Source organism: Squalius cephalus (genome assembly GCF_949319135.1).
Source record: "Squalius cephalus genome assembly, chromosome: 19".
Classification (NCBI taxonomy): domain Eukaryota; kingdom Metazoa; phylum Chordata; class Actinopteri; order Cypriniformes; family Leuciscidae; genus Squalius; species Squalius cephalus.
The window spans coordinates 7,534,891-7,558,677 of record NC_137140.1 but is presented as its reverse complement, the minus strand read 5'-3'; the positions used below and the strand labels follow the sequence as shown (position 1 = coordinate 7,558,677).

The 23,787-nt window shown below is 37.4% G+C and overlaps 1 protein-coding gene across 2 annotated transcripts; it reads right to left on the bottom strand.

The window, feature by feature from the left end:
- Positions 1-340: 340 nt before the first annotated feature.
- rhobtb1 (Rho related BTB domain containing 1) lies at positions 341-22,005 on the bottom strand. 2 transcript variants are annotated; one of them, XM_079851651.1, is made up of 10 exons: positions 21,723-22,005; positions 19,518-19,713; positions 19,180-19,283; positions 13,161-13,346; positions 12,063-13,021; positions 11,325-11,443; positions 8,946-9,096; positions 8,364-8,452; positions 4,825-4,930; positions 341-4,045 (listed from the first exon to the last, which is right to left on the bottom strand). In XM_079851651.1, the coding sequence occupies exons 2-10, from the start codon at positions 19,695-19,697 to the stop codon at positions 3,876-3,878; spliced, it is 2,064 nt and encodes a 687-aa protein (XP_079707777.1). In that variant the 5' UTR covers positions 19,698-19,713; positions 21,723-22,005; the 3' UTR covers positions 341-3,875. The 2 variants fall into 2 exon arrangements, with proteins under 2 accessions (XP_079707777.1, XP_079707778.1); XM_079851652.1 differs by lacking the exons at positions 19,518-19,713; positions 21,723-22,005 and adding an exon at positions 13,974-14,020 and having other exon boundaries at positions 19,180-19,246.
- Between the last annotated feature and the right edge of the window lie 1,782 nt (positions 22,006-23,787).

Genomic DNA, 23,787 nt, shown 5'->3' with positions numbered 1-23,787 from the left:
TATACAGAATGTCACTTTTTTTCAAATGAGTTATTGAAGCAACTCTAGGGCTTTATGTAATATTACTTTACATATTATTTTATTTAGATGTTAAAATACCTGTGCAAATACCTACATACTTATTGTATGTAGATTTTATTTTGCAGATGTTTTGTGCTCTTTTCATGGTCATGAGATATGACCATGAAAATGTATTAATACTTATAAAACTGTATAATAAAAAATAATTTCTTAATTTAATATTACCATATTAATTGGTTAATAGTAACACGTAAAATAATTTAAATCACACTGGATTAGAAACATTTGATAGAATAAGAAAAAACAATTACTTGATACCAAGTAAAATCAATAATTTATTCAACAATATTCCATTTTTAAAAAATAAATTAATGAAATACATAAATAAACAAACAACCAACTTTAAAGATAATGACCAGCAAGATCAAAGGCATTTAGACAGCAAGAACCAAATGAACCAGCCATTTGGTTTTCAGCAGCTACCAATAGTTAACAACAATTTCGCCAATACCACTGAAAAAACAAACAAACAAAAAAACAACAACGACAAAAAACAATCATGGTATCTTATGCATGTGATCATCTATATATATTGCTTTGGTAAACTAAATAATATCTACAATATAATGACTAAACTTTATTATTTTTCTTCAAGTATGAACATTCCTCCTTTATTAGGCAGTTACATCGTTCGTCTGGTTTCGTTTAGGATACATCGGCACCGACCGGGTGTTTTGTCGAGCAAAAACTGTCATTGTCTTTGCAAGTGTAATAAATACTAACACATAAAGCCGCAGTACATTCTTTACCTGTGAAAACAGCCTGTAATATCCTCCCATGAAGCATCTACATTAATAATTATTCATTATAGGACACAGCAAATCGTTTTAGCTTTCACAACTATGACAATCTTTGATGTGTAAATAAAGTTACAATCCACTACAGTACATATGTAACTTCTAGCACAACAATGGTGGAATTCATGTATTATATGTACTATATGCGAGTAGTGGTTACATTAGGCCTATTTATTTTTGTTAGATATGGTTTGCCCTGAACTAAGCGTGTTTCTAAGCCCTTCTAATTATAAGTGAATGTGTAGTTTGTCAGTAAAGATTAGCATTATGCTACAACACAGAAAAATAAAGTGTAAAGGCCCGTTCACACCAAGGACGATGACTATAACGATAAACATGAAGATATAGTTTGCAAATCCTTGTAAATGTAAAAGAACAGCAGAGTCCACACCACAACGATACCGATAGCGGTACAGAGAAACGGTCACTTTCACAAAGATTTTTTCCAGCTGATGAACGATAAAATTGACAGCCAATCAGAATCCATCCTGCCTTCACGCTGCAAAAGACGCGAGACGCGAACGCAATGGTTAAAGACGTCCGTCTAGCGTGTGTTTAGCGCAGTACAATGAAAAAATGCGTTCTGTCTGAAAGATCCCTTAAAGATCTCGAGCATTTAAAACGGTCGATGACATAATACCGTTCGTTGCTAACGTGAATGTAAAGTGAATGCTAATGTAGTTACTGCTATTTATCTTTATAGTTATTGTTCGTGGTGTGAACTGGCCTAACTGGTAGACTGTAGCTCCTGTAAAACCTTTTCCAATTGGACAGAGCTGGGTCATTCATATTATGCAGTATATATGAAGTCGCCATCATATTTAATATTGGATCAAATATTAAACTCACCATTAAAATAAAACCAATTAATTAGTTTTCTTTAATCGCAATACAAATCTCAATTAAAACTTTACGTAATTTCATGTACTAAATTCTCAAATTAGAATTTTTTTTTTAAATTTCAGTTGCTTATTTTTTTTTTTTTAAATCATAATGTTCATTGGGAATGTTGTTTTAATTTGAAATCAGTTTTAGGTTTTTGATGTTTCCTCATTATTCCTAGTTAAGGCCCGTTCACGCCATGGACGATAACTATAACAAAGATTTAGTTAAAAAATTTGTTCTAAATATAAAAGAATAGCAGTCCACACCACAACTATAAGGATAACGTCACAGAAAATCGTTGGAATTATGATTTTGTCCGCTGATGAATGATAAAAACATTCACAGCCAATCAGAATCCATCTTGCTTTAAAGAGCTCGAGCATTTATAGCAGCAGACGACAAAACTGCAGCATGCGCTTACAATAAACAGTTTTTGTGTGTTGGTGTGGACATGAACATAGTTATCGTTATCTTTATAGTTATCGCTCTTCGTGTAAACGGGCCTTTAATCTTTTGTAAATTCCATTTCATATGTCAGTTTATATGACCTCTATATAAACTGAATCAACAATAAATTGTAAATGTATTCAGAATTCTGCAACAACAAAAAAATTCTAAACTCTTTGAAGTCATAAAGTGAGCTGGATATGGTCAAATTTAGGGCATGGCTTCAGCTAGCATGTATCATTATACTAAGCAGGGCAGCCGATCTCGGAGCCCTTCCCAGCTCTACAGCGCCCCCACAATTTTCCAATATAAATCTATGGTAAAAAATGGAACTGCAACGCGCGCTAATTTAGAGCCATTGAGGCAGATTTCAGACTGTCCCACTTATTTTCACGTTACCCTATATAAACATTGTTCCAGACCAAGACAATATCAATCCGTAACTATTAGGCATGTCTGTTCTTCCTATGTGGAGAACTGTATCAAATTAAAGAAAGTATAAATCCTTTAGGTTAAACATACTCATATGAATAGCCTTTAGTTCTGTTGTGTTTGTTTTATGTTTGTTATGAGAACAGACATCACTTTCTTTTCCTCGCTGGAATTTGTAATATTCTAAAACATCATTCGGAGGCAATAAAGTTCTAAGGTAACATTCTATGCGTGTGTCATGTGTACTTAAAGCCTGTCAAAACGACAAAAATTAGTATAAAAAAGAAAAAAGACTAAAACTAACTGCCAATATCTCACTAAACGATGACTAACATTAAAATCCTGATAGGTTGGAAATAGTTTTGCATTCTTTGCAAGCCAATCTCATATTTTTGTCACCATGACCTTTTTGGGGCTCCATATCATCCTATTTTTCCCGTTTCTTGACATTTTGTAAATAATCAAGTTATAATTAATCATTTTAAGTGCCTGAGTTTTACCAGAACATATTTCAAAAAAGACCAGCATATTCTTTTCCAGAAATGCATCCATTTGTTTTGTTTTTGAAAAAGGAGTTCAAAATGTATTGCATAATAGGAATAACCCAGCAATTCATTCCTGTCCCTGCTATTTACATAGGGCTGAATTCTGTAAGCTCTTACAATCACAATGATCAAACTACATCCATTATATTACAATCTACTGCAAGCCCAAATATCAAGTGCTCAAAGTTTTTGGTCATAATCCAAATCACAGGCCTCCCACATTACCCAAAATTTGCCTGAACACAGAATTGTACAATGCTATTTTTGTAAATCAATGTATATGCTCAGAATTAGTGGCATAATGAGCATTTTCCACTTAGATGACTTCATTTAACAGTGTTAATGCAAATATACAGTACATAGCACCTAAGTGAAAAAAGGAAATACAAGATAAAACAGATTCCCTAATCCTCTTAGTGTTTAAAGATTCTTATGTGTGTAACACAGTCAGATCACTGCTGTGACACAAACATGTCCGACACAACAGCACGATTATTAAAACGAATATTACACCATAAGGAATAGGCTTACATCACCTTCACAGATTTGTTGGCCAGCATTGATTGGACATTGAGATTGTGCTTCAAACCGATTGCTCGTTTAGAGTGGCCTGTTTCATCTTAGCAAAATAGGAAAAGAAGAAACATAAGAGCTTTGAAAATAAAACGAGCTTTAGAACGGTACAGACTCAAGCAACAGCAGGGGACGTGCTCCAGAAACACCAGCGTCGCCTCGAGTGATGTTTATTCAAAACCACATCCTCTTTCTCTCTCTCCTTCTTCACCCGCTGATAGTGATCTTCCTCCTTCAGATACCAGACCGGAGGCCAGCGGTGCTTCTCAAGATATTCCTGGTTTTCTGCTCACATTACAACACAAACCCAGAAAGATGTCAAGGGTGAATAATATACAACAAAGCTTAGGAAGCAGAAATGTGTCCTCTTAAAGGAACAGTTCACCTAAAAATTGCAATTATTTAATTTGTTGCTTATTTACTTCAAGGGGACCTATTATGCCCTTTTACAAAGTCTTGATTTTGGTTTTAGGGTCTGCTAGAATAGGTTTTCATGTTTAATTGTAAAAAAAAAAATATTTTGGAAAAATTTCTGTCTGTAACGCTCTGTTTAGTTCCGGCCTCTATGAAGCTCCTCCTCTGATTGGTCGGCTGGACCAGTGTGTTGTTACTGGTCAACCGCTTTGAGCGTGTTTGGAAAATGTCTAATAGCCGCGAGATTCAACACACTACTAACGCAACTGAATTTTTCATGCTCAAACAGCAACTTTATACTAAAGAAAGTTGAAATGTAAAAAAAGCATAAAAGGTCCTATTTAAGTTGTATGCTGTCTGTAATGCACAAAAGGTAAAAGAACAACTTCACTGTCACTATGAACTGTAGTGAAAAAGAGCAACGTAAGCATTTTTAAACAAATCTCCTTTTGTGTTCCACAAGAATAAAAACAGCATATGGATTTGAAACATAATTTTCATTTTTGGGTGAACTATCACTTTAAGAGGACACTCTTAAAGACTCATACTTCTATGTAATAAAGTTAAATATAATTACAGGTGCTTTAAATCATGCAGTTCCAATGACGGTGTTTGCATCTGTCTCATAATAGTTCAGGAAATGTTTTTACCCAGCAATTTCGACTTTATCTCTTTGCGGTAATTGGCACATATCCTGTTGTAATGGGTGCAGATGTAGTGTAAACACCAGGCAGCGAGTTGATTAGCATTATGGAACTGTCATCAAAACAAAGAATAAAAAAACAAGACGTTAACATTGTTTGTATGATAAACAGTCACACTGTTATTTAGTAAATATTGGAATACAGTATGATCACTGTAAACAAAGGGTGTCAGCTTGTATTCTAAAATGATATTTTGTATTTTACTATGAGTTCTTGCTGCTACTGTCAAATCTTTGAAGGTTATTGCACAATTTAAGGTAGGCTAAAAGGAAAATTAAATGGTGCCAACAGTGCATGGGCTTATATAGCAACTATTACAACTCTCAGGGTTGCTCCAAGGCAATTATAACTGCAATACGTTTATTGTAGCTTTCGATAATATACATATAGTAGTTACAGTTATACAGAATACCAAATATTTACAGATATATTTACTTCTGTAATTTGCACCTGAAAAATGACAGCTGATTTTATTGTAGAGACAAAGAGTGTTTACATAAAACATGTTTCTGAAAGCTGTTAAATTACAGTAAAAATATTAAAGCAATACTCTATTTTCTACTAATGTTGCCAGTTGTTTACAGCAAATGTCTTTATGTGTATGTTTAAAAAAAAAGTTTTTTATTAATTTAGTATATATTTACTAGGGCTGGGGAAAATAACACATTGATCTTGAGATAAATCTCTGATTAATATGAAATGTTGAATGTGAGAGATTTTCTAAGAGAAAATTGGTTTGCGGAAAAGTGGTTTCTGCAAATTCAAAACTTCTGCAGTCTCAAAATGATTCAACTCCTTCATGGCAAGCCTTTTAGTACATAGTAGAACACCCTTTTGCTGTTCTGACCTAATGCAAACGAGATGTATAACCAGACACCAGCTTCTGGCAGCGTTTCTGAGGAATCTTAAAGGGGCATTCCACCCATTTGAACATTGTTTTTTATTTAAAGTGGGTCATATATGTAGTCGAAATGTAAAATAAATTTTGAATTTGGTGCCTTCGTGACCGAGGAAAGACAAAAAATAACTTCAGGACGCATTTGTATGAAAGACAACAACTCCCACAATGCACCACATTGCACAGCTCCGCAAGCCACTCCCACTAATCCAGAAAGCGCATATCTGCCTATAAGAGAAATCACTCTTCCGTCTACAAGGCTAGCTACCACCAGAGCTTGAAATTCATTTCACATTCACACAAAATGTCTAGTTAGTTGGCGAACTCATTAGTGCATTACTCCTCGTTTGTATTTCTTTCGAAAAGGTGAATTATTGCATGGTACCTGGATGTTCAGTCAGAACATATGCGGTGCGAAAATAGGATAGTTCTCAACACAAACGTCCGTGTCCTCGTCTGATTCAGAGATTTCGTCCAGGAGAAATTGTCATCGTTGAAATTCTTTGCCGCAGACGGACTCTATCTCTGTGTTCGTAGTTGCATCTTACAGTCTATGAGTTGCATAGTGAGATCACCGGCGCCACCAGTCCGCCCTAACTCGAGCCAGTCCGGGCTCCTCGTCCGCGGCAGGCAGGTCTTCTGCCTCGGCTGCTCTTCGCTATAATGCGGCTTGTAAAGGTAGCCACAAATACCTGATTCAAGCATCAGACTTCCGAAATCCTCTTCTTCTATATCATATTGAGCACTCTCCTCCGCTATTGTCATTACTTTACATCTGTCTCCACAGCGCCTGTTAGCTTAGCTTCAAACAAGATGGAGGATATTGCTTTCAGTTTCAGAGAGTAAAGTCCCACCCACTGATCTGTAATAGGTCTTTTTTTACAGTCTATGGTCTGTAGCGTGAGCGGGTCCCGCCCCCTGGGAAAGATGAGGAACTAGTGCTTGTAGTCTCAATAGAAATCCCCCCCTCTTACACTTCCTCCTACAATGACGCAAAATGACGATTTTTGCGTCATTGTAGGAGTAGGTGTAAAAGGTAAATAACGGATTTCTCCCGTCTCAGGGGAAAATGAGAGAGTGTTGCACGACCATTCAATAGTATGACTGGGTTTCTAACAATGCAAAGCTTAATGCAAATGGGTGGAGTGTCCCTTTAAGCGCATTCCTCATGAGCAATGGCCTCCAGTTCAGAAATATTCTTGGGTTTGTGTGCTGCAAACGCCTTCTTCAAATCCCACCAGAGATTTTCTATAGGGTTTAAGACAGGTGACTGTGATGGCCAATGTAGAATCTTCCAAGACTTCTTCTACAACCAAGCCTTGGTGGAATGTGAGGTATGCTTGGGATCATTGTCCTGTTGGAAGGTCCAATGACACCCAAGCTTCAGCTTCTTCACTGACAGCATGACATTTTCTCCTAGGATTTCCTGATCCTTCAATGAATCCATCTTGCCTTCCACACGCTGCAGGTTTCCAGTGCCAGAGGATGTAAAGCAGCCGCAGAGCATCACAGAGCCCCACCATGCTTAACTGTAGGCAGTGTTCTTTTCAGCATATGCTTCATTCTTCTTCTTCCAGACATACTGCTGATCCATAGGGCCATCGCTAGTGTCATCGCTCCACAAAGCAGAATCCCAAAATCTCTGTGGCATATTTATATTATTTTGAGCAAATTGGAGCCAACTTTTCTTGTGCTTTTGGGTCAGTAGTGGTGTACGTCTTGGAGTTCTGGCATACATTTAGTATGCGCCTTATTGTGCAAGCTGAAACATCAGTGTCTGTTGCAACCAAGTCTTGCTGCAGGTCTTTTGCAGTCACTCGAGGGTTTTTCTGAACCTGCCTTCTCAGAAATCTTGTTGGAGCCGTTGATAGCGTCCTTTTTCTGCCCCGTCCAGGTAGTGTAACCATTGTTCATTAAACTCTGAACTTGTGAACTATGCTTCCAACGGTCTCTCTAGGAACATTTAATGCCTTTGCTATCTTTTTGTATCCTGTTCCTTGTTTGTGAAGGGCGATGATCCATTCTCTTAACTTTTTGGACGATTCTTTTGACTTAGCCATATTTCTAACATGCAGTCAAATGTGACAAACCTAGCTAGTTCAGATATTTTATGTGTTCTAGCACAAGCACACCTGGTGCAACTAATGAGGCCCTTGATTAGTTGCATCAGGTGTGTTTGAGATGACACCTGTTTTGCAGATTTGTGATGTTGTGAGGGATTCTATTCAGGGGGTTGAATAATTTGAAGACTGCAAAAGTCATTAAAAGTTGCATTTACAGTTGAATTTGGGGAAATCACTTGAAACATTTGTTGTGTTGAGCTATTTCAATTACTTTTGTTTGATTTGTTCATTGCAAACAGCTGAAAGTCTGTAAATTTTGCCATTAAACCTGATTTGCAATGGGGGTTGAATAATTTCAATATTTTAATATTAGCAGCCGATTAATCGTGACTCACTACAACTATCCTATGTGATTAATTAGTGTTTTTTTAATGATCCACAGTACTAATATTTACATTTATACATTTAGCCAACACTTTTCTCCACTATTATTTATCCATTTTAATAACGAAGGATGGATTTACCTGAGCAAGCTCCAGATAGGTGAGTACCTCTCCATCGATATCCTGTCCATCTTTAGATGCTTTTAATAACTCGCTCACGGCGTATTGCTCTGAGGGGAGAAAATATCTGTTAAACAGAAGGTATATTCAGATGAGCTTTTCCCCAATGTCAAGTTTAAGCAAAGCAGCGTTATTTACACAGAATAATATTTCATATGATGCTTTGCTACTCTTGCAGACTGTAAATAATCTGACAGCGCACAAAAAAAGAAAATGTGTTTTCTCCGGGGCGGCGCAGGCTACGCAAAACCTGAGGTAAATAGCTGCATCTGGAGTCACAGATACATTTCAGCCTGTCACCACCACGTCATTAGATAACGTCTGCCGGACAGATTGTAGTGTGTGCCACACAAAGCTCTGCAGAGACATTCTCTTTTATTTGGCACCTTGACATCACTCGTTGCTAAGCAACACAGACCGAAAGGGCTCAAAGGCCTGTTTGCTTTGGATCTGAGGTGGTCAAATGGTTCTGTGCTTGAGGAATGCGTGTGGTGTCTTATGTGTCATTTGGAGCGTGTGGCGGGGCGTTGGCAGAAAGCTCACCTGTCAGGGCGATGAGCCGTGGAAGGCACAGTCTGTTGGCCAGGGCGATTAGCTCCATTGGGTCCAGGTCTGCCATGGGCGACAGCTGACTGGTGTAGAGATACTCGAGCACTGCCTGCATACATACCCTGCTGGTGTTGGGGAATGAGACCTGGCAACACATATGAACGTACGTCATTATACATTTTTTTCAATTCCATTTGGTGCCACTAAGTCAGCGTGAAATAGCATTTACATCCCATTTACTTCTGAAATATGACATAATTCTTGAGTGAAATAGGACATTGGTGGAAAAAATGTAGAATGATACTTGATTAAATTGCGTGGGCATCTTTATATGACCGGTGTTTGGAGAGGTTGAAAAATAAAAGGACATGTGACATCTACCAAAGAGGAAAGTCAGTTAAAAGGCGGAGCAAGTTATAAAAATGCACAAAAAAACCTGCAGTTGTTGATTTATTAAAATTTTGACCTCAATACAATTTACATGAAGTTTTTACCAGGTGAAGCACATTTTTTAGGTTCCTTGGTCAATATAATAATATGTATTATTTTATATATTAAATATATTAATATATATTTTTATATACTACTATACATTGGTAAATATAATAATAATATTATTAATTAATAATATATATTTTATATATTTATTTATTTTAATATATAATAAAAAATATAATTATAAATATATTTTATATATAACTATTATTAGTAGTATTCTTGTTATTATTTATGTATTTATTTATTTATTTTGTAATATAGTGTGTTGCTGAGTTTATTTCAGTAAGTTATTGTAGTTTTTTGGGGATTAATAATTATGCTGAATATTTTTGAGACCAGTTAAATGTAAAAAGGGCCAATTTTGATTTCACAGGATTTATGGGTGATTACAACAGAAATGTAATACTCACACTAGAGATTTGAATTCGACCATTGAAGAAATATGCTCAAGAGCACCAACAATTAAAAAGATAAAAAAAAAATATATATTTCAGAACAGAAACAATGTGTGTTTAGCAGTCTCTGGTCAGCTGATTGGAAACGGGACTTTTCAGTCTTTAATCTCTATGAAACGGATGGTCGGCTCACCAGCAGCCTAGCATTACTAAGCACATTTGAGCAGAACATGCAGATAGATGCTGCTACGTAACCCATTACATAATACTCTTCAAGGGCAAGCACAGTCTGTGTTTCGCTGGGGTAGTCAACCACTCCAAAAGAGAGCGCAAGAAAAAGAGGCATGCTCTCTCGGATTTGAGCAAGCACTATAGATAGACTTATGTCTGAAAGTAGGACGCTGCCTAAAATATAGCTGTCCCAATTGTTACACTGGCATGAAATGTCAGAGCACTAAGGCAAATAAAAATGACTGGCCATCATGCATTAAGTCCCATGTGCAAAAATTATCCATAGAAGAAAACAGATCACTGTCTCTGAATGACGTCTGCTTTTCCTCCTCAGGGAGGAAACTCGGTTTTATTCCACCTTGGCTTTATTCCACCTATTAAGGAGGAAATTACTGAACAGTGCCAAAGATGAAAGCGTCTATTTGGACAGTGGAAGCAGGATTAAGTGTGCATGTGGCATCCGTGGAACCAGCAAAAAGCATAATGTTTGCTTCAAACAGAAGGAAGTAGCTTACCTGTATCGATGGTGCATCTCAGCTCATTAATTATGAATTATGCATGTCAATGGCTAGGCAATTCTAATTAATTATTAATTATGATGCTATCTATACTATAAGGTTATTATTAATAAAATACAAAGACAAATATATGTAATCTAAAGTAACTCTATAAACAATATAAGTAAAATCTAAAGTAACACTATAAATGTGCACTAAAATATAGACAAGAACTCTACAAAACTCAATATAGAGAAATTGAGTTCCAGATAAAAGGAAAACAGTTTTTTTCCAAAAAACAAACAAAGAATGAACAATTACTACAGATAAACTTAAATTGAAAATCAATGCAAAACAAAATACAAATGAATGACATTTTTCAAAATGTAATAACCCTGCTATATTATAAATGTCTTGTAAGACAAACATCATTCACTCCAAAGCTCATAAGAGCTGACAGATCATTCATCACTGCAAAAATAGATTTTCAAAACGTCACTTAGAGACACCAGACCAGACTATTTTAGTCATTCAAGAATTGGATGCAATTTGTTGACAAGCCAATGTCTGTAAAATGTGTCAGTGCGCATCTATTTGAGTATATATTCACATGTAAATGTCTGAGCGGTGTGACCTTGTACCATCTGTTTATGAACTGGCAGACTCATTACTGCTTAAGGATAAAGTAAAGATGTTCTGTAAACTTGTCAGTGCCCTAACTGGAGCTCATTAAACATTGTTTTCACACTCACCTCGTCATTTGCACTCTCCATGAAAGAGCCCCCAAATAAGGCAGCCATCCAGTCACAGCTTGAGATCAGCAGTGGTTTGTGGGCGTTAATGGTGCCATCATCCAAACTGAACACCACATCTGCAAAGACAGTCCAACACACCATGAGTAACTGCTCTTTACAAAGTAATCATTTATAGCATCTTTGCTATCCCATTTTGTACCACTAAAACTAATGCTTTATCACATCAACAACAGTGTTGGAAATTAAATAACTGAATGTAGTGACGCTATTAATAACTATGTTTTTTCAGTATGACAGTAGTTTCAGTAAAACATGCTGCTTTTAATGAAATACTTATCCAGTAAGCAGCTGTATAGCGTGACAAATTGCAACTTCACTCATAGCTTGAATGTAGTTAGCAGCTTTCTTATGGCTTGGCAATAGTTACATGTACATTTATCCATTTTTTAAAGCAACAAGGTATATCATTCAGTCCATGCATTCACTGGTAATCAAACCCATGACCTTGAAGTTGCTAGCACTGTTTGAGCTACATACCTGTAGTTGAAATACTTTTAATTATGAAAAGCTTGTGGCTTGGTATTCTATTAAAAAGTAATTTCCTCAACAATACATTTCAGGAGGCTTGCAGATGTTGTAGCAGATGTAGCAGATGTTGAAATAATCATTTTCAAGTGAGACGTTACTTTCTCAATCAATGTAAGATAAATTAAACACATCTGGGTTCCTTAATACCTGTGAAATTATTCTTGGCGAGACACTCTTTGATTCGGTTTGCCTTTCTCACATGGAATGCTTTTGTGATCTCTTGATTCATGAAGCCCTCATTGTTCATGATATTCTCCACCATCATCCTGAGATCAAACACTTCTAGGATCTCTGCAATCTGGGCGATCTTCATCAGGTCCTTCTCCTTTTCATCCAGCTCACCAGTGTAGAGGAAGCGTAGGACGGCACTGAATGGTCCATTGTGGATGGAATGATCCATCTTCACAACAGTCATAAGAGCCGGCGTACCCGTGACTGGGTTGATCACGTTCTCCTTGTGGATGCTGTAGAAAGCCTTGCTCCAAGAGGCCAGGGACAGCCTGGTGCGCCGGTGCATCCCACTTAAACTCATCACCTTGAGGGTACCATCACTCTTGGATGCCCGGAGCGAGCAAGGCGAAAGGTTGGGGAGAACAGTGACGTCCTCTTCTGTGTCCAGGCTTAGTGTGCGCATCAGTTGATCCCGCCTGTGACGCTCTGTTACCACCAAGCACTGGGACTCATCCGAGAAATCCATTTGAAAGAGGTCGAAGAATTTGGACGATGAGGTAGACAGGTAGATCCTGTGGGCAAACAAGTGGACGTGTTCCTGAATGATGAACATAACATCAGCGCACAGGGGGCTTTCAAGAAGTTGCCTCGGGCCATCCCGGTTTTTGGCTGGGCACTCTGGGATCTTAATAAGTGGTGGAGGTGCTTTGGGTGGCAAAAATGGTGCCTGCAGCAGTGGCTTCTGGACCTTCCTCAGGTGGGACTTCCAGAACTGTAGGTGGCGTCTGGAGATGAGGGCTGCTCGGATTGCATTATCAAAGATATCCTTGATACCAAACTGGTCGAAAACACTTGTCTCGTAGTATGGGATGCCAAGCTCTTTGGCTACCTCCCTTCCACTCTCTGGAGGCAAAATATCTCCAGGTTTAATAGGCCTGTGAGAGACAAATAAATACGGTCAGTTCTCGCATTAATATGAAAGCACAACTGGTTAAAGCGTATGCAACTTGATCCTGAGGGGAATTTTCATAGGAATTGCAAAGGAATAGGGACAGGGGCTTTAGTTACCAGTACCTTGATAATGGTCGTCTAGCTCGATTGACTGCCTCCAGGTCAGCATAGCGCAAGTCCAGCTGGCAACCAACCAAGATGACGGGTGTGCGTGGACAGAAGTGCTTGATCTCGAGGTACCACATGGTTTTAACATGATGTAGGGAGTTGGGATTGGCGATGGAAAAGCAGAGAACCACTACGTCAGACCTTCGAAAGTGAAAGGTAAAAAGGAAATCAGGTAATTTTCCAATGAAAACTTGTCTGGGGCAACAACACAGGACAAGACACCACGTAACACGCATGCTAACAGGATTTTAAGCCAAGAGTGTCTTATGTGACAGGTGCCAAGCGGTATCCGTAGAAACATCACAGTCCTTCAGTGTTCGGTGGACATGCATAACCTGCAATATTAATGCCAGCCTGACATTGACTCATTGACAGCACGCAAAAAGATTGCCTTTAGTTTAGACACACCGGATGCCCAAGACTACAAACTCCTTTGGCAATGCTTTTTTGGCTGCGTCTGTGAGAACTAGAACAAACATGGTCAACAAAACAGACAAAACAAAAGCACAAAGAGGATGACATGCAGACATTCTGGCGCACTGCTGGCATACCTTCCTGAAGCAAGATTAGTACAAAGTCTATCCTGGGGAGGGGAGCAACACCCGTCACCACACAAGTAGGTGAATAATGTATAATCACCCGTTTGCTATCGTCCACAAAAGGAATCGTGCATTTCTTGCTGACTGGGCAAGCAAAGGTCTCAGCTACCACACCACATACTTGGCAATGCAGAGAATTATGGAGATGCTAGCAGGCTTGACGACTTACAGTGTCTCTCTTATGTTTCACAGGCTTGCATAAAGATCATAGGAGCCCTACAAACAAAAAGAGGCACAGAACAATGCTACATAATAATTTGCCTTTGTAGTCAATGACAGTTCAGGGAAATCTGTCTGAAGGAGAACAACATTACTTCCACAATCTTTAATGACAAGTCCAAAGATACAGCAACCCAGAGTCTGACAGCAAGCAGCTTTTAAGACGTGAGGTTGAAGATATCTGAACACTTTGATATGGCACAGCATGGTCCCAATAATTGCTAGGCTAAAGACTATCCTGCCTGCAGTAATTGTTTGCTGACATCTCGGGTCGAAATGGGGCTCTTGGCAGATCACCCTAGTGCTCTAGAGACAAGCCTGTTTTGATGTTAAGCCAAAATCAATGCACTTCTGGTAAAACATGTAGCACTTATTTGGACTTAATAATGTCTTGGAGGGCCAGAATGGATGCAGTTTGCCCTTTCAGTAACTCAACAATAACTCCCTCAACCTGAATAAATGAGAGTAAATCAGCCTATAAGCAGCGATTATCCTTATTAACCATACATCAATCCAGGAAGTAATATCATCTTAATTAGCATTAAAACGAAACACACTAACAGAAGGATTCATTTGTAAAATTGCTACATCCATGCAAAAGGATCTTTGTCTCCTTTAGGTAAACTCATGTAGACTGATTGCGGTAAAGGTTGTATTTTTCCACTGTCAACAATGTCAGCTAATCACCCAGATTTATGACTTCTCTTTCACTGAGTTGTTTCTTCTCATTTATCACAAAACGAATCAGTCACTCAGCAAGAGATATATAAGTATATACTGTGTGAGAGTGAAAATGTTTAAGTATGTTTAAATATGTTGTGTTCTTCTAAGATGAGGAAGAACTTGATATTCAGGAGCGTTTGTTAGGCCACTTCAAGTGGAGTTGTTGTATAATTTATATGAATATTTGACAGCAGGGTGAAAAATGCGTCTCTTCCAGTCAGATTTTGGGATCAGAACTATCTATTCTATAATATTTCTTTTTGTTTTTAACATAAAATGATAGTTCACTCATTTACTCACTCTCATATTGTTCCAAACCTTTCTTCTGTCAAAGTAAAATAGGATATTTTGAGAAATGCATCAGTTTTTTGTTTGTTTGATTGTCTATATCTTCTGCTCCACAGAGGAAAGAAAGCCATACAGATTTGCAATGTCATGAGGTTTACTAAATGATGGCAGAATTTTCATTTTTGGTTGAGCCATCCCTTGAAATGTTACATAACGTGAGATTTATCATTTTTCATGAATAAATCATTGCTTTTAGTCTGCGTCCATAAAATTCCAAAATGAGATGATGCAGCATTCATGTTTTTTTTCCATTATATAATATTATTGATACCGTGATATAAGCATTTATTCGTGCTGCCCGCCCCTACTATTATCCTGTGCTCATAAAGCAGGACACATATTTCTCACGCTTCTATTTGGTAGTTACAGACAGGACATGGGGATTCTGAGAGGTGTAGGACTTTAGAATCTGGTTAGAATCTAAATTATGGGCTACTGCTAAAGACAACAGAGTACACCACTAACACATTGAAGCCCTGAGTAGTGAGCATCTAGAGGTCATTCTTTAAGTCAGAGCCAAGCTTTATGACTCCAGACCTCAGTGTCTTGGAGTTATTTTAGGATGCAATAAAGCAAGGAAGACTAAAAATATAATTCCATTGAACATGACTGGGAGCAAGTTAGGGAGCAAGGCATGCTCTCCAGCCACAAGTCAGGTGTGTTTGATTGAAGTAGTCTAGTGTATCTGGATTGAGATGGGTTTAGCAATAAATCATGTCATACTCTTTCTCTTGTAGGGTAAATATACAGACAATCTTTCTTTGGATTTCTAAAGTCTCTCTTCAGACTGTCAGAGGGAAGAATCGGGTCATACTCATCCTGTTGAACACCATCTGTTAAACAACTCCAAAAGGACATAAGAACTGAACACTCCAGGAATATAATTTCTCTGAAACGGATTATTGGACTGCGTCTCATTCCCCTCTCTAACTGGTTTGAATCAGTATATCATGAACATGAATTTGGGTGCTAACAATCCACTAAGTACTGGGACACTGATGACTAAATTACATTTGAATGACAAGATCACTCAATAAAATGTAAATGATATATATCAAAAACATCGCTTTATAACAAGGCATGAGCTCCATGTATTATATTCCAGCAACAAACTATCACTAAATATAGTGATCAGATGATGCCCTTTTTTTAAAGTGCATTCTGGGATTTCATCGGGACCGAACTTTAGAGGAAATGACTTTGATTCCCTCTGCAGTCACGTACAGTACTATTGAACTAGGCAGTGGATTAAAGGTTGTATCAGTGATTTCAGGCCCAAAAAATAAAGATCACATTCATCTAATCTTTCCTAACGATCCGCTAGCTGCCCACCCCATAAGCATGCCGTCAAAAAAACGCGTCTCTGTAGGCAGCCTAGGCTCTGAGATCTGCACACAAAAACAATTGGTTTCACCAACCACTCAAAACCAAAACAAATAGTGTTCCAACCAATCACCGACAGGAGGTTCCAACCAATCACCGACCTGTTGTGAGGTTTTGAGCCAGCTTCTTCTTCAGCTCCGACTTCGCGTGCAGCCGTACACAAGCGCAAAACCTCACAACACCCACCCCTTGTCGGTGATTGGTTGGAACACTATTTGTTTTGGTTTTGAGTGGTTGGTGAAACCAATTGTTTTTGTGTGCAGATCTCAGAGCCTAGGCTGCCTACAGAGACGCGTTTTTTTGACGGCATGCTTATGGGGCAGGCAGCTAGCGGATCGTTAGGAAAGATTAGATGAATGTGATTTTTTTTTTTTTTTGGCCCTGAAATCACTGATAAAACCTTTAACACACACCCGGTAGTCTAATATCGTTAGTTAAGATGTTTCTGTCATCTCTTACTAAAAATTTTATTTCTTTAAAAAAAATCTTGCTGAATAATAAGTGAGGTTTACCATGAATATAACACCAACCATAATACCTTTCAGTAAAAACTGGCCAGATATCAGTAATATTACCTAAATGTGTTTGTTTTCTTAACAGTTAAACAAAAAAATGACCCTGAATGAAATAGCAATAATAAGAAAATGAATGTTGCATGCTAAATACATCTGTGAATATAACATAATTGATGCTAATTATGTTACCACCACTATACCAAAATGAGAACATTCTATGTTTATTCAGTTCTGAAAATGCCATAAAAAGAAAGCATGAGAAGCAGTGAGCATGTGATGAATGCAAAGAAACACCTCATTAAACAAGTGCTTGACACAAAATGGCCATGAGTTAACATAACAGTGCTCAGCTGTCATGTTCGGCACACATTCAGTTGCAAATAGCTCAGTGTCTGATGTCAGAGCGAATGATGAAAGCATATGATGGCAAGATGCTTCCTGTCTTTCTGTTCAGTAAAGTGGTGGCATTTGTGAACTGAAGAAGCAATTCAATTTTTTCTCTGGTAATTTGTTGAGATATTAACTATAGAGCACTGTGACATTTTCTCATGCATACCCTCATATTTATTTTATTTAGTTTAATCTGAGTCACACTGATTGCAATAATAAATAAATAAATACAATGCACCTTAATGAAATTAATTTAATTTAACAAGGAATTAAAAAGATAGTTCACCCAAAAATGAAACTTTTGTCATCATTTTCTTTCATGTTCTTTCACACCTACAGTATATGACTATATTTCTTCTGAGGAACACAAAAGAAGATGTTCAGCACTATGTTCACACTGCTCTATTCTATACAATTAAAATGAATGGTGAACAACAAAAAACACCTGCAAAAGTAGTAATACAATAGCTAGGGTGTCAGAACTGAAATTTAAACTTTTATTCTTAAGTATCAAGCTCTCAAATCTCATTTGGAACTGCACATATATAACATGGTAAGTGATTGGTTTAAGTGACAGACAAATAATGTTACGTGTATGTTGCATTCAAAAGGTATAGTTCACTCAAAAATGAAAATTCTGTCATCAATTACTCACCCTCATGATGTTCCAAACCCGAAAGACTTTTGTTCATCTTCAGAACACAAATGAAGATGTTTTTAATGAAATTTTAAAACTAATCCATATGAACTGAGCAGATTAGTCCAACATTTTCTGAAGACACTCTATCGCTTTATATGATGAACAGATTGAATTTAGGCTTTTATTCAAAAATAAACATTCAACTCACACATCAGTTGTTGTAAATGAAAGCTCATGCTTACTTGACGTGTGAGAACCAATGAGGTTCATTCTCGTGTTACGCAGCATGTTTGAGCTTCAGCATGAACCAATGAGGTAGGTTCTCGTGCGTCAAGCAGGTTCGGTTGAGCTTTTATTTATGTTCGCTGATCAATGTTTTATATGTGATTAAAAGACTAAATTAAATCTGTTCATCATATAAAGCGATCGTGTCTTTTCAGAAAATTTGGACTAACCGCTCAATTCATATGGATTAGTTTACGATCTCTTGAACTTTGGTAGTTGCGTAGCTGTCAATGAAAGGACAGAAATCTCTCAGATTTAATTAAAAGAATCTTCATTTGTGTTGCGAAGATGAACGAAAGTCTTACGGGTTTGGAACAACATGAGGGTGAGTAAATGATGACAGAATTTTCATTTTTGGGTGAACTATACCTATTAAATTCGGCAACCTACGTTGCTATGTGTTATTATATATTATTTCATAAATATTAAATAACAGTAAACGCTTTATAAATCCATACAACTATAGCAACAGATGACTATTATTCGTTACACAGAAAAGGGTAATGGCACGGAAAGGGCCGTTTCATGCCCCCCTACACATGGAAGTTGAATACTCAAGCTGAACCTAAAAAATTAAGCTGGAATCTTTTTTCTTTTCTTTTCTTTTTTAAAAATTTTTCTGCTTTCAGTATTTACAAAAACAAATCAATGTACACAGACCAACACACACCAAGAAGCATTACCTTTGAGTATACTTAAATATTTTAAAATAGAATATTTGAATGTTGATTATTCTGAGAGATTCATGGTGCATTTTGTTCATTTTAGCTTAGCTTAGCTTTAGCCTAGCTTTTCATTTTTGGGTGAACAATTCTTTTAAGCTAGCCTCACTATTACACAGGAAGTGCAAATCAAACAGAATGTATTTGTACCTCCCGTAGGCGAAGCGTCTGTCTTTGTGATGGTCTCCAAAGGTATCCCATAGCCGGAGGGACACACTTACGTCATCCACAACATCTCTGGAACGCTCTAAGACCTACAAGGAGTCATAGCGTTAATTCGGCTTTTAAAGTAGCACCCCTGCCCCGGAGCAAAGAAGACCACAGGCGTATTTGATCTTTTTCTGTAATCTGTTTCCCTTCTGCCAGCTGAAATTTAAATGAATCCTGACAGAAGCAAATCTGGGGATCATGCGCTCATTATCTCCAGCCATGGGCCTGACGTAATGCAATGATAATGGCAAGGTAAATTTAATTGAGACAAGATTTACCTCTTGACAGACTCTGTACTGGTCGATGGCCCAGACGGTGGGTACATGGGTGGCCAGCAGTTGGTACTGGGTCAGGGTAGTGTTGCAGGCCCGGGCACAAATAAGGCGAGTCTTCCCCACGGCATTGTCTCCTACAACAACACACTTGATGGTCTCTACGTTGGGTCTTTCGTAGTCCATACTTAACTTTAGCACCCTATGACAAGAGGAATTATTGTACAACAATTCATAACGACGCACATTCATACTGGTATTTCATTTCAGAAAGCAGAAGCCGCAGAAAGCGTTGACCTTGCTGTGGGTCAATGAAACCTCAATATAATACAGGACTTCTTGTTTTCGCATTCCTAAAATAGTTGCCCTACATTATATCCACTTATTCCTGCTGAGTGGGACAAAACACAACCCATGATATGACTTTCTTGACAGATGCAGTGTGCATGACTCCAAATATAAAGATCATTTTAATTAAAAACTAAAAAATTTGAAATGTACAGTCGAAATATTTGCTAACAATATAAGAGTGTGTTTAATGACAGCTCTGGTAATTATCGGCTGTTAACTCTTTGGTGCATCTAATATAATCATTAAATAATAACATTAACAGTAAAGATAATCCATGTGGTATTATTACTAAACATTGAAAGCATACAATTATTTCTCATGTCTTAACTCCAAGGGGAAAAACACGTCTGATTACATAATACAATATTAAATTACTGATGTGGCCTTCTATCACTCCAATTAGTGCTGATACATGATGCGGCATCACCTCTAATTTTCACCTTCACACCTTTAGTACATCTTCCACTGGATCTTTTGTTAAAGGTGAGGTGTAAAAAAAGCATTCTCTGAAAAATCATCACTGAGACTTTAATTTAACTGAGACATAAAAATGTCTTAACAGTGATGTCAATCAGCATAGATCAGCTATCTGCAAACTTGTGCATTAAAAATTGGATTAAGGCATGTGTATTCATTCAGCATGATGACAAAACTTCCATGCATGCACCTCTGTGCTCTCTATAACTACCACAGTGTTATCCACTCATCTTTTATGGTGAAATCTCTTTATATACAGTACGAAGACAGAGTCATTGGCATTTTTTTCAGGGGCTGTTGCAATTTAACTTTGAACAAATAATGAGGTTTTATAGCAAGAATCAGTTCTGAGTTCTTGGAAAAAAATCCAACCCACTAAAATTGCTGTCTTAAATGTTTTATTAAAACCAAAGTGGTACCCAGGTTTACTGCATTTTTCCAACCACTTACAATTACAGATGAAGAAAGCCAAGTTGAATCGAGTAGAAATGGAAAAGTAAATGGGTAGTAAGAAACAAAGTCATGATATTTATTTAAAGCACATAAATCTGGAGTGACTATTGCATTCAAGTTTGAACTTGCAGAACAGTCAAACAAAAACCTACTAACCAAGAGAATCAAGAGATATTGCAGTGTGTATGTCATATAAATTCAAATGTAAGGTAACACTTTATTTTAAGGTGAGGTTTTTACACTTATGTACATACTATAGTAATAACAGTAAATTATGCATAATTACAAGTAACTAACCCTAAACCAAACCCTAACTCTATAGTAAGTACACGTAGTTAATTAATAGTACTCAGTACTTATATGAGTAAGTACAATGTAACTACATCTTAAAATAAAGCGTAACCGAATGTAAACATACAACAACATTAGAGCACACAGTGAAACGTGGAAGCATGCAGGTGCCCATATAAGGCGTTATTCATATCTCATCTGACCCTTAAAAATTATTACCCCAAGTTGACATTTTATTATTATAAATGTGAATAAAAGAAGTTAATTTAGATGCTACCACACAAAGCACATTTTTTCATTTATTTTCTTTATCGTTTATAGATGAAACATTTTCATTGCTGAAAATGCAAATAGTAATGTAGTAGGCTAAACTTGCAAAGCATTTATGTAATGCATTTTTACCATAGCCGTATGGAGAATACTGACATTACTCCACATTGTCCACGAAATGTAATTTTGGGAAATAATTCCATAGCCAACAAAAATTATATTATAATCGACTTATAGCCGAGCATATAAACAGTATCGTTGTCTCTATTTAAGAAGTTGATCAACTGTCCTACAAGGTGCATGATGAATTACACGAGGACACCACCCTGCAAACAAAAGCCATCACACGCTGGACACAAGCATACGTACCGTGTCTTTGTGATGTGAGTGTTTATTGTTGTCAGAAGTCAAGAATTCTGAATACAGTGACTGACTGCAGCTTGCTGATGTTATGAAAGAACAATCGCTCGTCGCTAGCTGGGGAAATGCTGCAAAACCATCTCCTAACCGCCACTACGTCCCCGTTTGTGCGCAAAAAAGTTAATTCCTATCTACTTGCAAGCGTATAGACTGGTAAATACGCGGGGATATTGTGTCCTTCCCGGTCGCGAGGCTCTTTGAGAGAATCATCATCTGTCGCGAGTCAGATGCGGCTTCCATTGTGACGTCAGAGAGCCGGTGCTATTAATAGCGCGCGCGTACGATTTCATTCAGGAAAACAAGGTGCCTCATATGTGCTGTGAGACAAACAAGAGCATCAGCCAGCGTCTCGAAGCTCATTTTCACTGGAACACAAAGCAGAACGTGTTCATTTAATATAAGAATCATCTTAAAGATGTTCAAATTGAATTGCTTATTGCTACTTAGACTTGACATATGACTGCATAAGTGCCAGTCACTATCAAGGCTGGTAGCCATTTAAGTCTAACTCTGTATAACAAGGCATTATGCTATAAATCTCCACAGGATATTAAATTTATTCTGAATTTATTTTACAAGCACAGTCAGACACACACACACACACACACACTTCTTTACACTCTGATTAGATGCTAAATGACAGAAGGGTCTGTTGTCTATCATTTTAATCCAAATAAGTAGATTACTATTGTCGTGGAAATTCATAATACGAATACAACCTACTTAACCCCTTACCTGACAGGGATCACTGGTGATCCCAGATTATTTTAGTTCAAAATATGTTTGAGCTTATATATCTCAATATTAATAACAGTCTGGTTAATTTTGAGTCTTGAACTATAAACTCTCAAGGGTTGGCTTTCTAAATGTATGTGTGTTATGTTTCTATTCAGAATTACTTATGAGCAGTAACCTTTTTATTTTGGGCATTTCATGTATGCAGCACTTGCCAAAATTGGGGGTGATGAGCAAGGGGTTAATCTGACTTCTTCACCACGGACATTTTAAACAACTTCCAGTTTTTAAAAATAATAACTACAGTATCCCGAGGTAATTTCCTGAATCCTTACAATACAATACAATACAATACAATACAATACTTCCCTGAAGTAAGGTGACGGCGTCCCGCCAATAAGCTACTATCACTACCTCAATCACGCTGTTTCTTTGTTTCTGTGTCTTTTGAGCATAGAATCTTTAGTAGCCTACTTCTATTACAGTATAGATGTTTTGTTGTTGTCTTTCTGAGCTGCACAGCATATACCTGACACGACTCCCAAGTTGCTCTTTGCAGAAATTAAGTTTTATTCACGGCCGGGAGATCACTGGCCACAACAACCTGTGTGAGTCTCCTGAATAGAAAGATACATGTACATTTAAATCATACAGTTGAGTAAAAATCAATGTCACTCAAGTCTTCTTCGCTGTGATTTGTTCTGGTGATTGGTTTGTAATGATCTAAGCTAGTCATGTGACTGTTAGTTCTACTGTGTTAAGCACTTTTTGGGTATGGTCTTTGACCTGAGCATAAGTCTGCATTTCTCTGTACATTTAATGTTGAAAATACCTACATAAAATATTTCTATCACACCATCAACTCATTTCCAATATTATCTAGTGGATGAGCAAAAACCTGAATGGCTGATTAGTTCAGTTTCATAACACCATATACCCAGTGTACATCAAAATAGCCTGGACCTGTGAATCTAGCAAAAGAACAGACCTAATTCTAGCAATTTCCTCTGTCTTTCTTACTTGCTCAGAGAAACACAACTCAAATTATGAATGAAACCAGGGCGGCGCCAGACCCACATCCAGAGATACTGCAGGGCCTGTCTCATTCCTATAAGCCCAGAGGATGTTTTTGAATCATGCATGAAGTGTGTGATGTAGATTTATTTATAACTGCTTGGAGCCTGATCCCTTGGTTTACTGGAGGCAGTAACTGAATGAAGGCAAAGTTGAGTGGGACACATCCTGTAAACAGGATTATTCAGCTTCAGTATTGTGATGT

Bases quoted from the DNA above. Each gene is read 5' to 3' on its own strand.
- rhobtb1 (XM_079851651.1), bottom strand. From the start codon at position 19,697: ATGGACTACGAAAGACCCAACGTAGAGACCATCAAGTGTGTTGTTGTA. The intron at 19,284-19,517 runs GTAAATCTTGTC...GACTCCTTGTAG, and splicing joins AGTACAGAGTCTGTCAAGAG to GTCTTAGAGCGTTCCAGAGA. The intron at 4,931-8,363 runs GTAAATCCATCC...TTTTGATGACAG, and splicing joins CCTATCTGGAGCTTGCTCAG to TTCCATAATGCTAATCAACT.